The sequence below is a fragment of the Streptopelia decaocto genome (assembly GCF_964273445.1).
Source record: "Streptopelia decaocto genome assembly, chromosome: 3".
In the NCBI taxonomy this organism is placed as follows: Eukaryota; Metazoa; Chordata; class Aves; order Columbiformes; family Columbidae; genus Streptopelia; species Streptopelia decaocto.
In genome coordinates this window covers 106,067,358-106,082,245 of record NC_138656.1, presented here as the reverse complement: position 1 = coordinate 106,082,245, position 14,888 = coordinate 106,067,358, and the positions used below count along the sequence as shown (strand labels likewise).

General features: G+C 38.0%; 1 protein-coding gene across 10 annotated transcripts in view; it reads right to left on the bottom strand.

Moving 5' to 3' along the window:
- GREB1 (growth regulating estrogen receptor binding 1) overlaps nucleotides 1–14,888 on the bottom strand; it is a 74,235-nt gene that overhangs the window by 47,528 nt on the left and 11,819 nt on the right. For 3 of the 10 annotated variants that reach the window (XM_082047821.1, XM_082047824.1, XM_082047823.1), the window contains 3 exons: nucleotides 12,146–12,305; nucleotides 6,125–6,244; nucleotides 5,237–5,413 (listed from right to left, as the gene is read on the bottom strand). In XM_082047821.1, the coding sequence (XP_081903947.1) occupies nucleotides 5,237–5,413; nucleotides 6,125–6,244; nucleotides 12,146–12,302 (454 nt within the window). In that variant the 5' untranslated portion in view covers nucleotides 12,303–12,305. Of the gene's footprint in view, nucleotides 1–5,236; nucleotides 5,414–6,124; nucleotides 6,245–12,145; nucleotides 12,306–14,164; nucleotides 14,265–14,888 lie in introns of all 10 variants that reach the window. The other 7 variants (XM_082047825.1, XM_082047818.1, XM_082047827.1 and 4 more) reach the window with 5 other exon arrangements.

Genomic DNA, 14,888 nt, shown 5'->3' with positions numbered 1-14,888 from the left:
TCTGATTAATGGTCAATACTTTTTTCCTTCTGTAAAATAGAAGCACTGAAATATAATGCTTTGTAAAAACTTGTTGCTTGGTTTACAACCTGAGCAATTTCATTAGTTTTCAAGTGGCTCAGAAGAATTTATTAAAAGCATAAATACATGTGGAAATTGGTCTGGTATTTGTGGGAACAACTGGCTAACAACTATTGAAAGCTGGCTATTATCTCTCTGATCCTGGTCGGTAGGATGATAAAGGTCATTATGACTCATAAAATCAGGACAACTCATGACTCTGCAGAATCCCCTGTGTTATATCAGTCAGCACAAAAGCAACTGTCTAACATTACAGAGCCTTCAGTAGCTGCAATAAAAGCAACAACAAAAGGAAACAAAATTAGAACGGATGTGGCAAAAGCTGTAGAGTTTGCATGCATTTTATGCAGATTAAGAAATCATGAAAAATGCTTCTGTTAGTAACTGAAAACTTCCCATATGTTTGGCAGGACATCGAGCATGACCAGCAGCATTGCAATTTTGCCTGGTTGCCACTTGCAAGCAATGCATTTTCAAATACAAGCATGAAGGGACCATTTCCAAAAGTAAAACAGAAGTACCTGTGCAGTTTTTAGATTTTATCATTTTGCTGAGAGTGTCCAGCAACTTGCTAAAGCCACAGGCCGAAATATTTGTCCAACAGAAAGTTGGACAGTGGACATAACATCTTGTCATGTGGACTCTAGGTCAGTCACTATTGGAAACTCCCGTAAATCATCACCAGCCTAAACCAGATTTAGCAACAACATCTGCCTGAAACAACCTTTGGTCCTTATCACGTATTTTTAATGTTGTGATATGTACCAGAAATTAGTTTACACTACTTACAGCATACAGGTGAGGCCTAGTAAGGATTAAACCGAACTAAATCGTCCACTTTTTTGAAAAGTCCTTGGAGAACATTTTAGAAGTTTATTTTTTAATTTTCCTTTTACATCAAACTACCATCTTTCCCCTCAAGCTTCCTGAGCTCCGCTGAGTCAGACTAGGAGTCTTTTCTTGCCAGCTCCTTGCCAATAGCAATCTTCATCCCATTCATTCTGACCCACGCTCTCTTTCAGGACAGCCTTCGCTTCATTAACACAGCTCAGCCCCGACACCACAGATAGAACACAGCATGATATTAGAATTCCAGTGTAAGAAAATGCTGTTCAACCATTACTCATCGCAGGGCTCTGCCAACCTGGCTCATAGCACTTCATGTAGCAGATTGAGTAACACCGAGAACCCAAACATTTAATCATCTTCCTTTCGCTGCGTGCCCTGTTCACATGCTGCCTGGGGCAGCAGCTGATAAAGGGGACAGTTTGTTTCATAAACAAGCTGCATTAAATATTCTTCCATACATTATAGAGAGGACAAAGGTCAGGGGAGTCGGGGCAGCCATGAGGTGACTCAATATATCTATGTCATGGGATTGATTTCACAAGAGAATTAGAAATCAATGCCTGGAGTTTAGGGGCTAAAACCCTTTCACCTTTAGGTCACCAGTTCATATCCAGCTCAGTTCAATAGTGACTTAAGGCTGTAACCCTCTGAAGATTGTTTAACCAGAAGGTATTTGATTGTCTCTGGAGTTTTATCATATGCATTTGCTTGAATTTGCTCACATCACAATGATCAATTGCTCATAATTCAAAAAGCTCTTCCACAAGTAGGTACCTCTTGGTCAACAGAGAGCTTGGGCTACGGATAAAGAGAGGACTTCAAGCTGGGAGGAGATCCCTCTAACATTTCATAATCTAATATTTCATAATCTAATCTTTCATAAATTGGCATAAAATTATCCTCCTATTTCTCTTTTAAATGGATAAAAGGCTTTTCATCAACATTACTATTTTTGCTGAAAGTTGGCAGCCTTCTTAAGAAGAAGAATTATTATCTTTTCAACTTTTCAACAAAAGTATTTCTCCTCTTCAGCCTACTCACAAGAAAAAGCATACGGATACTGACAATATTCCACATTTTTCTCTCCTACTTAGTACAGCTCCATTTGAAGACTGAAGTCCTAAATTTTAAAAACAAATGAAATCAATATGGTCAAGCTGGAGAGTTCCACTGGACAGAAACTCACTACTATTACAAAAGCCCAACAGAACATTGTACATTTTAACAGAAGCAGCCACAGTATTTTATACTACAACATTTCTTCTTACATACAGCTTACATGCAATCAAAGTAATCTTTTCCTCTGCCATTTTGACCTCAGGGACCCATTGAGAAAAAAAGGATTCCCTGCTAGGAAAGTGGGCAGCTGTTTGGTCTTCTGGGAAGGAAAGTGATGAGTGAATGGCTGCTTTGTTTATCATGAAATAGTCTCCTCGAGTGAAAAACCCAAAACCCAAAAGAGAAAAAACCTTTGGGAGTGGTACATGTTAGCTGCTTTCAGCCGAGAGCAATAAATATTGCAGTATCACAGAAGTGTTTCCTCCATCTAAGCATTCCTTTAGGTTGAGAAAACCCTCAAGGAACAGCTTCCTAAAGGCAAAAAGCTCAATCTGTTTTGCAGAGTAGTTAAACCTGTGATCTAACTTGATTAACAGAAGCATACAAGCTACATGCTCAGACACAGAGAACTTTTTGCTTGCCAAAAATACAGTGTTTTCCAGAAAGTGTTTTGGTTTTGGTTTGTTTTCCTATGGAGTAATACATCAATTGTAAAAACAAAGACACAAAACAACCTGCAACAGAAATTACTTCCAAATCACAAGCACATATGCCTCGATGGTGGGACAACTTATTAGCATAATCAATAAATTGGCACATGCCCCCGAGGCAATGTCAACAGCCCCTAATGGGAACAAGACCGTAAGTCAAAAGCCCAGAAATACTGCAACATTTCCTGTTTTCTTCTGGAATTTTTGTGTGTTCCACAGGCATCTTCACAAACATATGCAGAAGGACTATGTGAAACCAGGAAACTACTGGATAATTCATTAGTGTTTTTTCCTTTCAAATAAATTGTTTTGGAAAAAAATGTACAGTACTGAGTAGGAGCTGCCTTACAAAACCAACAGTACAAAAAAGAAAAAAAAAACACATTAAATTTAGAAAAAGCATTGGGGTTGAAGGGTTACAAGTGATATGCCTGTATCACCAATAAGCCTTACCAAAAGTCTGGGATATACTCTGATCCATGATAACGGCTCATTTCAATTCAGCATGAATCCAATTCCATTTCCCCCTAAACTTAGAAAGGCTTGAAGGGACCACTTTCCATGTTGTTTCAAAAGTCCAGCATGTTTGAATGAGAACAGCCTAAACTCAGAATACCAAAAATAAACCTTCTATCCCATCTTTAAAAGTAAGACAACGAAAAGAGCTTTCCTTCTTCATATTAAATGTTTTCAACTTAAGTCTGTCACAGGGCAGAGGTCACTATGTTATACTAATAGACAGAGATTTTAAAGCAAGAATGGTTCTGTCTTTTATCTCACTATTTGTCTGAAACTGTGAGACTACTCATGTCTGCTTCTAATTTTACTTACCCTGATTTGACTTGCATCAGTGTATGAGAACGAGGATTATTTCTATCTACAGTATGATCTATTGTATGAAAAGGATGCAATCCTCATGTCAATAACATATATCATGTTTTTTCATTAGATTAGGGACCAGGAACCTTATTTTATTCCCAGCTTTCAGATTAAGACATTGGATCTTAAAGTAAGTTCTTTCATATTTAAGCTTGTTATAAAATACATAAAAGTCATCCTACAGAATTACTAAAATTATTTGCCAAAGAATGTGATTCACTGGTGTTTAAGTGTGTAACAACAGCCAAAAAAAGCATTTAAATGGTTTCAGGAAACTAAAATGTATTAAATAAGCAAGCTGAGGATGCAAGTAGCATAAAAACCTCCCAGTTATGTTCCTGTTGCTTTTTTCTGCCCTTGTTTAGCACGCAATTAACAAATACATTACTTCCTCTCTGCTAACAGCCTAAGGAGCTTAAGCTGTTAATTGTGCCAGCACTGAATGACTTGAGTGGTACAACATTCCTGCCTTTATCTTTAAAATGGCAACACGCGGGTGATTTACAACCCTCTTAATTCTTTTACTGTCACTGGTCAAATGTACTATGACCAATCCAACCCTGCAAGATCACATGAGGAGAGAAGTTACTGTACATGGAATTATATAATGCACCTTCACACTACACTGTCATCCCAAATGCATTGAAGAGTTGCTCAAACTGAGGTAACTGAGTTCATCTCATATCCCTCAGTGTTTGTGAAAGAAAACAATTAAAAGACATGACAAATGTTTCCTTTTTTCCTTTTTGAATCTTGGGTTTGTACACAATACAGCATTTTTTGGTTAACTAAGAAAATAATACATAAGAACATTAAAGTGTCTGATTGAACAAAGAGTTTTCCACCCAATTATATATTAATACAACTTGTCCCAATATAAAAATTATTCCACTGTCATAACATTGATATTCGGTTAAGTCATTCACATGATGGCAGATCATGCCTATTTGGTTTGATTTGGATGAGGGTAATGGCCATCAGAAAGGCTATAATAAAAACAGAAGGACCGAGTTTTACGTCAGAAGCTAGATTTTTAAACAGATGAAAAGCAACAAATTAGAGTATCCTACAAACAGTATTATTCAAAAACATAGTATTACCTGAGTACTTATATAGGAAAACAATCAACTTATAATAATTCATATTTATTTATATTGTGATAATAGCAGAGTCATAGGTTGTTCAAACACAGGGGAGAATATTATCCCTATCTCAAAAAGATAAATCAAAAAGGTCATAAACTTTTCTAGTCCAAACTATCATCAAACTGTTTACATGCATATAGTAGCCTGAAAGCTCTACTTGACAGACCTACAGACTGTCCATGTTAGTATTTGGAAAACTAAAATAGAGACAGGCAGCTGTTTGACTAGTCCAGTTACCAGATGTGCAGTTCCAGCAATAACATAAACAAATTGGACTTTAGTCTTGGACTGACGGATAGAAGGTGATGAAGCATTTCTAATGAACTGGTTCACTCTGTGTCTTTCCAAAGCAAACACAGTCAGCTCTGAGTTGTTATCTTGTTATGCATCACCCACGAGCGTTACTGTAGACATGAAACAGGAGTGAAATCTGCTGAACTCACTCTGCAAAAAAAGATTAGCTATCAATTGTAGCCCACAGAAGCATCCACTACTGCAATCACAGACACTTACCCAACAGGGCATTGCGCCCGTTGTCATCTGGCAGGAATCTTTTATCCACAGCACACACTAAAAGGTGATCAGGTAAATTTGGTGACTTTGCACCAACAAGTAAAAACCCTGATGGTACCTCAATATGTTCATTGGAAATTGACACCAGTCTCAAATCTTTACCAGCCTGGCAGAAACCTAGAAAAAAATCAATTCAATATATTTTTAAGTTGACAAGATTTTTTTGTTTAATACTCAAATTGCCTTTATTAAAAGACTTCCTATAGTTTTAATGAAAACATTGTTTCCTCTGAGGTCAAGGGCAAACTAAGAGATAATTTTGTTCCCTGCCTTCAGCCAGCCATAAACAGACACTACCAGTACAATAAACAAATCTAAATGTACAAGAAAGTTTCTTTTGATTATGTTTTGCAACCTACTAACATCATCATATATCAGGTCAGACATTCAAAAATTCAACATCTGGCAAATTTCACTGGCTTCTCCTGGGTTTCTGAGTATTTTTTGCAGCAACATTGAATGAGATACACTTTAAATAAAAAATAGCAGTGATAAAGCCACAGGAATTATCACATTCGTTTCAGCAAACACCAGGCCTACAAACTCAACCTTATAAAGGTCACGTTGCCTAAGAGAACTGAACTTCCGTCCTCGTGTCATGCGTTCCAACACAAATGTTTATCTGACACACCAGGCAAACACTCTGCAAAATATAAGTGCAACCAAGAGGAATCCAGCTTTACCTGGCAGGTAACAAACTCTACATTTTTAGGATTTTTATATTGTATATATTACCTCGTTCTGATGAATTATGGGGAAAATGGCCCTAATCCTACCCTTTTAAGTAGCACAAATGCCATCTGACAACACGTTTAGGGCATTTCTTACCATCAGTAGTGCAACATCCTTCTGGAGGAGGCTTCATCTGGTAAGAAACAGGACTACTTGATTCTGAGCTTTCTTCCTCCTCCTCTTCTTCTTCTTCCTCATTATCTGCTCTGCTGCCTGCTACAAATTATCACAGCATAAATGATTCTGACACAACAGAAAATGCTGGCAACCAACCAATGAATGAGCAGGGTGACCCAGTTACAAAAAGTATTACAGCAAACTGGTTCCCTCCTCTTGACAATAACTTTACTTGTGCCAACTTATCCAACTTCCAGTCATGCTTACAATTGAACATCTTTCATCAAAAAATAAAGCTTTTAGCTCTTGTGCATAGAGCATGTTCTTGTGCAAAAAGCCTGTTCAAAAGAATGACCCAATTGCATCTGTGAAAGTAAAAAAAAAAAAACACTGGAGGACAAATAAAAAGAAGCTTCAATTTATTATTTTTTTCAATCTCATTATTGTTAAGCTAATCTCATGATTTTTAAGGGCCTCTTGGTGTTTGAACTCTTGTTGATCACAACACTGTATCCTTCGTTTATAATAGTAACAGCCAATATAAACCCAAAGTCATTACTTCTTAGCACTTTAGAATGTCCTGGCTACAGTCCAAGTACAGATGTTATTAATCAGGTATTGACCATGTCCTTGATATTGTACAGGGAACTGAAGAAACAGTTCCTTTTTGAAAACAGGTTCACCACAGCCGATGCCACGTTAAGAACACCTAATTCGCAGGTCATCTCTCCCTGACCAGAATGCGGAGCTCCGAGTAAAGCACTGCTGCTCCCTCTGCAATGTCAAGGCACATATCCAGGAAGATGATTCACAGCAGCCTGTGCATGGACTGTGCCAGCCTGGCAAGCAATACTGAATGCTGGGGAGAAGAATACATGATATAGGCTTGTCATGGTTTAACCCGAGCTAGCAATACAACCACGACAGCCGCTCACCCACCCCCTTCCCCTTCCACCCCCCACAGGGGAGAGAATCAAAAAGGAAGGGAGGAACTTGGATTGAGATAAACGCAGTTTAATAAAATAACAAAATACTAATAGATACACTACTAGTAAATATATATATATATATATATATATAAAATAGAAATAAAAGATACTCAAGGCAATTCCCCACGAAATCCATCCACACTAAGCAGCCAGTCCCAAGAAGCCATACCCCAGTCCTGAAGTGGTGAAACAGAAAAACAATGAAGTACACTGCAGTCATCCTCCAAAGCCCAGTGTCAACTGGACATACTCTCCTTGCTTTGACTGCCTTTGGATCAGGCACTAAGAATCTCATGGGATATTCATCAAGGACTTTTTTTTCCTATGATCCTCTCCAGAATTACTTTTTATTTTATTGAGAAAGGATTGTAAAATCAGCTAAACAAATTCTACGGAATAAATGAGAATTAGGGAGGAAGCTGAAGGAAGTAAATCTGGAGTTTGAAGATTTGTCTCTAAAGGTTATTGAGACTTACATCCTACACTCCAATCTAGAAGAGGATTTGAAAGGTATGTTTACTTTTAAGTATCTAAACATCAAGCTCCAGTCCTGGTGCTCACAGATAAGGACAGAATATTAAACATGACTGTTTTAAGAGTGTAGCCCAAAGACAAAAATGCTGAAAATGAACAAAGGGAAAAGTGAAGCTCTCCATCTTTGCTATTTAAGTCAGGGGTAAGTTACACGTTATAGCTTAACCTTGACTAACATCCAAATGCAATGAAAAAGGGGTGAGTCTGGCTCTCTTCTCTTTCCCCACACTCCCTGCCTCTTTGTGCCAGCTCTGACACTCCCTGCAGCCTGTGCTGAGCCGTTCCAGCTCGTGAACCCAGTAGCAAAGAAAGTACATGAACAAAAGCGAACAGGGTTTTTTACTGGGTTTATGTATTAAATTAGTTCAGTGTAAGATCCAACAAATGCCCAAACTGATGAAAAGGCAGAAAATGGGAAGATATGGTTAGGAGGAGTGGCGGTGGCGGGATGTGGGATTCCCCCTTTGGTCAGTGGTAAACTGTTTGTTCATCCATAACAAGTACTTTCACATTAAAAACAAAAACAAAAACAAAAACAAAAACAAAAAAGGTGATAGAGACAAGAAATGGAAGTGAAGACTAAGGAATAGGAGAGCTACAGAACTTTCAGCCCAACATGAAAAGAGTACAAGAGCAAATGTGTACCTATAATACACAAGAATGAGCTGCTGTCACCTGATTGCGGCATCAAGGCTTGAATCAAAAGCCACAAAATATATCCTATTAATGGACAGCCAGCCTGCCTTAAATGCAGCTCAGGGAAGGAACCAGTCAACCACAGACGGAGTTTGCTGCAAAGCTCCCGTCAGAACATGGTGCTGCTACCAGAGCTGAATACAAAACCTCGCAATGAACAATCTCCCTGCCGTGGGGCCAAGTGTCCCTCTGTTGCTCTGCATTGCTTTGCACGCTGCTTCTCAGCCTGTTCCACCAATGTCCCAGTGATAGCGGGGCTGTAGGAGTTGGATGCTAACAGAAAAATAGCACTTGTCATTAACTTTTGAAATCAGCTTCATACCTCTTTGGCACAAACATAATACACAGGCCTAAAAGGTGGCACCCAAATGAATCTGAGAACTCAAGCGAAAAATGGAAGAAAGGTCTTTTGTATTTGAGAAATAGGATGTGATTAGAGAATCAGAACTGTGAATGTGATTGTGATTCAATTGGGATTTTGATTTTAGAAGCGAAGAATCAGATTAAAGAGCCTCACAGATAATGACTTCTAATAACTGGCAATCCAGTCCACAGGTTTAATTTTTAGTTCGTATGGTAATAACTAGGCAGATGTATACAAGAAATCTAAACCTCTTAAAGCCAAATAACCTTGCCTCCTATTGTAAAGAGTTTTTCATGTATATTCCTAGAAAGTTCCTGAACATCCAGTCAATTTATTGGAAGGGCAATGAAGCTGGTGAAGGGCCTGAAGCACAAGTCTTATGAGTTGCAGCCGAGGGAACTGGGGCTGTTTAGCCTGGAGAAAAGGAGGCTGAGGGGACACCTTATCACTGTCTGCAACTACTTGAAAGGAGGTTGTAGCATGGAGGGTGTTGGTCTGTTCTCCCAAGTAGCAAGTGATAGGACAAGAGGAAATGGCCTCAAGTTGTACCAGGGGAGTTTTAGATGGGATATCAGGAAAAAATTCTTAATGGGAAGAGTTGTCAGGCATTGGAACAGGCTGCCAAGGGAAGTGGTGGAGTCACCATCCCTGAAGGGGTTTAAGAGACATGTAGACAAGGTTCTTAGGGACATGGTTTAGAGGTGGACTTGGCAGTATTAGGTTAACAGTTGGACTCAATGAGCTTAAAGGTCTTTTCCAATGAAAACAATTCTATGATTCTATTATTTGCATATACGTTCTGCAATTACAAAGGCTAAGAAAATTAAGAAGACTTCAGAAGATCCTCATTAGAAATGTATGACCAGTGAGAACACAGCAAACTGAAGGCTTCTTGATAAAATGAAAAATCTAGAAAGAGGTTTGTTTAAATAATGATGGTTTTGGACTATTCTAAGCACTACATGAATCTGCCAGTCCTGAAGAAGACGGGAAACACAGCAATAATAAAAAGGCAGGAAAACAAACAAAAACAGAATAAAAAATACTATTATTGTAGCCAAGGAGATCTAACATTCTGTCTAAACCAACTTAGGTGAATGTGGTACTTTTAATTCACAGAGCTCCAAATAATTTTATAGGCAAATTTAGTTACATAAATTACTATAAAGGCATACATTTCTAATGTGCATGTTTTTGTCAAATTTAGAATATGTAGACTAGAAAACCATTCTCACTGGAAAGTATGTGTTTGCAAGTTCATGGCAAAAAAATAACACCTAGGCCAGAAGGGACCAACAGGTTCATTTAACTTGTCTCCAGGCACAGAACAGTCTCTTTTGCACAAATTATTTTTAGGCATAAATTATCATGACAGATATGTAATGATATTAGGTTAGTCTCATTGGCTAAGTACTCTTTTCCTTGTTTAGATGGTCATTTATGTATCAAAAGGAGACAGAAAAAAGTTAAAAAAAAATACCAACACAACTAAAAATAATGACATTACAACAGGTTATTGATAAACCTTAAAAAAATCAAATTGTTTTTTTGTTAAACTGACTATATACTCAATCGTGAGGCTCCCCAGTAATTTTGATATTGTGACATCATCAGAAACAAAGATCCGTAATATCAGCCTTATTTATTGGTGGCTAATTTTGTTGTCAAATGCTACATTGAACACCTATAATGTGTTATCAGTCCACAAAATGGAAAGCCAGAACACTTGGGCTGCACCGATCCACCACACTACCTTGCCTGTATTGTTTGCACCATGTCTCCTTCACCACAGGAGAACACTTGCTGCACTGAGGCCCAGCATGCAGCTCTGATACGCTGAGTGCATCACCATGTCAGAATGCCAAGGTCATTGGGTCTGGCTGAGAAAGAGTTAATTTTTCCCTTAGTATCCCTCATGGTGCTGTGCTGTGTACTGGTAGCCTGAAAGGTGTTGATCCCACACCAGTGCTCTGCTTGTCCCCCCAACATTTCCCTTCAGCAGCAGGCTGGGGGTGAGCTAGATGTCAGGAGGGCACGTAGCCAGGACAGCTGACCTAAACTGACCAAAGGGATATTCCATACCATATGATGTCTGCTCATCAATAAAAGCTAAGAAAAAGAAGGAGTGGGGGGGGCATTTGTTATTACAGTTTATCTTCCCAAGCAACTGCTACCTGTACTAAAGCCCTGCTTCCTGGGAAGCAGCTGGACATCACCTGCTGATGGGAAATAGAAAATAAATCTTTTGTTTTCCTTTGTTTCCACAAGCAGTCTTTGCTTTTGCTTTATTAAACTGCCTTTATCTTGACACAAGTTTTTTCCGTCTTATTTTCTCACTCGTTATATCCTGCTGAGGAGTGGAGTGACTGAGTGGCTTGGTGAGCACCTTCCATCCAGCCAAGGTCAACCCACCACACCAAGGAAAGATAGCAATTAGAGTGGAAGACAGGGGCTTATACAAGACCCCAAGGATGGCTCTCTGCTTCAGATGTCTCCTGGCCCTCAGAGCACAGGGATTCATGTAGCGAGAAGTAGAGATTTTAATTTACAATGAGGCTGGAGTACATGACATGAGCATGCAGACCTCTCCCACATGAGGAACAACCATGTAGACCTGGTCAAAATAAATGAAACACCACCCTGGTGACAAAAATGGCTAAACAATGAAATTATTAAACATAGCCTTCCACCAGGATGCCAATGTTCTGCACACACCAGTAAATTCACAGAAAACCGTGAGACTACTACACATAACAGCACAGCAAAACACCAAATTGTATCATGAGTTAGCTTATCAGATCTACACAGTTCATTTAAACACTCAGAAAGCAGGCTGCTCTAAACACATACAAAACTTCAGTGAGAAATCCCATGTGTTAAAAACCAACTTGTGCAGGGTTTATGAGAGAACACATACTAAATTTTTACCCTTGCAACCACAGAATAACTAAAATATTATGCCCGAAGTAATTATTAATCTTCTTAAAAGCTAAAAGAATTTCTGCTGTATTGATTCACAATGAAAATCAGTCTTAGCATATGTAATTTATAAATCTATCATGTTTACCATCATTTACTGTATAACTTTCAGCAGCATATGATAAATTATAGGATAGCAGATTTATATTACAAATCTCCAAAGATTTCTCCACACATCCAATGTAATAATTCCTAGTACTTCCGTTTATGCATATTAATAAATCTGAGCAAGCAAGTGGTTTAATTTTGTCAAAATGAATGCATTTTGTATTTATAAACCAATTCTAGTATATATATATTAGAACATAAAATTTCCAAATAAAATCTTTAAATATTTTTGGTTTTCTGTATTTTGATTTGAAATGTTTGTGCTGAGCCTCGGGAGAGCAAACAACAGAATTGTCTTTGAGCAGAAATATAAATTTCACTATTTCCTACCTTCTAGTGATGACAGTTGCTGTTCAGCTTCCAAATACAACTGAGAGAAGATTGGTCTGGGAACTAAGTTGTTTGAGCGGAGAGAGGCCTCTATAGAATTATGCAACACTTCTTCAAACCGTGTTGTCTTGAGCTGACCAGCGTAAGAATTTCCCATCTCCTCAGAAAAAAAAAGTGACAAGAAGAAAAAAAAAATATATATATAATTTCAATTTTAGCACTCAGAACTCAATCACTGCGAGTTGATTTCACACTACAACATTTCTCATGAAAGAGAGAAGCTTCATTGTCCACAAAGAAAGGCAAAGGAAAAGAACATTGCAGCCGTCACTGAGCAGATCCTGCTGGTAAATTACAGGAAGTTATCTAAAAGTAACAGCTTTCTGTAATTTAGCAGAAAAGCAGAAAGTTTCGACACCTTCTTGAAGATGTGACTAGAAATCTGATTCAAGTAATTCCTTTGTTTATATAGCAATTGAGGAGATGCATTTTCAATAGTCAGCAATCTCATCTGTAAAACAGCCTGATTTATATGATTTGAACAGAATAAAAGTTGAAGGATCTGGGGAATAGCACAGTTTTGTGTAATTAAGTTTGCACGGGCCACCATGGCTGAAAACTCCTGGCTAAAGCAGTTTGACACATCTTTTAGAAGTGCTGTCTATAAATAATGTAGCATTGCTGTAACTCAGATATTGTGAAATATAACAGCATTTCTTTCTCACCTTAAGGAGTAAAAGGTTTTTTTTTGTTTCTTTGTTTTTTTCAGAATGAAATATTATTTGATTTTGCATTTAATTATTAGGACTTTATTGTTAGTGAAACCACATAATTTACTCATTCAATCATTGAGGAGCCAGTCTATTCCAGCTGAATATCCCACGTACTTAACAGCCGCCTGCTTTCCACAGCGAGTACAATGAACCAGTATAACCAAAAGCCATGTCAGCTTTCTTTTCCTAGTACAAAGTAGCTCTTGCCCTGGGCCCCATGTCCTTTCCCTCCTCAAGTCACTGTGAATAGAGAGCATGAAATGCTTCCTGTTTGTGGCAGTAATTCCGACACACGGACCAGCCCCTCCTCAGCGCCGCCGGGGAAACCAGCCGGCCGGGAAGCGGCCGGTAGGAATCAGTCAAGAAAATACAAAACCACCGTGAAACCACGTTCTGCTCTCGATGGAAAAATGTGTTTGAGACAAACAACACACAAAGCCGAGGACTTGGGTATCTTTTGATGACTTCGTAAAGCATGTTTTACATATATAATAACATTCTTGTATGCTTCTCTGTAGCACATTAATACTATATATATAGCATGGTTAATACTAGATATTATAGCCTACTGATATTTTTTATATATATATATATATATAATTAAGAGAAGCACAATAAGAATTATAAAACCATGCAGGTAGCATTTAAGAACATGATCTAGAGAAGAAGCAGGCGCTACTGACAAAATATCCACATATAAACACAAAATCGAACAGAAAATTTGCAGTGAGCGGTACTGATGTGTCCATTTGCTGAAGGGTAATTAGGAAGCTGTAAAGCCTGGTAGCGATGCTCAGTGCTAATGCAGAAGCGAGGATGCATCTTCTCTTCCAACACAAAAAGCAGATTACTGTTCCCTTTCCTCACTGACAGGAACCCTCCCAGGCTCCTCTTCTGCTTCACCCACACCAAACACAGCTGAATACGATGAGGAAAGCCCAACTCCAATATTGTCCTTAAAAACCACTGCCAGAGGTGTACGCAAGAAACCCAAGGTGAAGCTCCAAAATGAATTATATTAAATTATATTTCTGCAGAAAGGCACCAGAAGATTTTTAGTTCTAATTTTAATCCATCTTTCAACCATGATTGTCAGGTATCTTGATAATACTTTGTCATTGTTATATTGATGGTTTAGGTTTAATATAACAAAGACAAGTAATTGTCAAGATACTTGACAGATGCATATTTAATTCTTTGGGTTTTTTTAAATTCCTTCCCATATTATGAACTAATATTTTCTCACGTTAGGCTGGAGGCATCTGTGGGCTCAGTGACCCATCTCTACATTTTCAGCAGCAGGTACGATATGGTTCTACATGACTGGCCATCACAGTCTTGAAAGTCTGGACCAAAGAGAAATAAAAATACATGATCATGCTCTCGACATGGTAACAATCAAACTTGCACCTTCAGGAATGGAAACAGCATTCAGCTGTCATCCATTCCACATAGACTTTCTTACACAGACTGCTTTATTTAAATACAGAGTCAAAACACGAAAAATTCACATAACATCTGAAAGACTTTTTGCACTTAAAAAAAAAAAAATCCCTGGTACAGCACAAAGAGAATATCCAAAATTTTGACTGCAGTGGCAGAAGTTTGTCTTAAAAAAGGGCTGGATTTTACCTGTTCTCAACATGACCATGCAAAGCAGACTGGTCTACCTGATTCTCAAACTTATTTAATTATTGAAAAGCTTAATTAAAGCACTTGAAAAATAAGATTTTAAATTCATCCCGAGTGAAACAAAACATTCTGAGAGAACTCGAAACCATTATCAGATGTTATGAATGCAGACTGCTTTATGCAATGAAGGTTTACTTGCTTTACTAATCACTATCTGGATCCAATTGTGATGAATGAGAAAAAAAATGTTATATTTCTGTTTATAAATTCTATTCCATAGACAAGGTCAGCTATTGTTCTGTACAGTTTATCAGGAACAAAAATAGATATACCTTTTA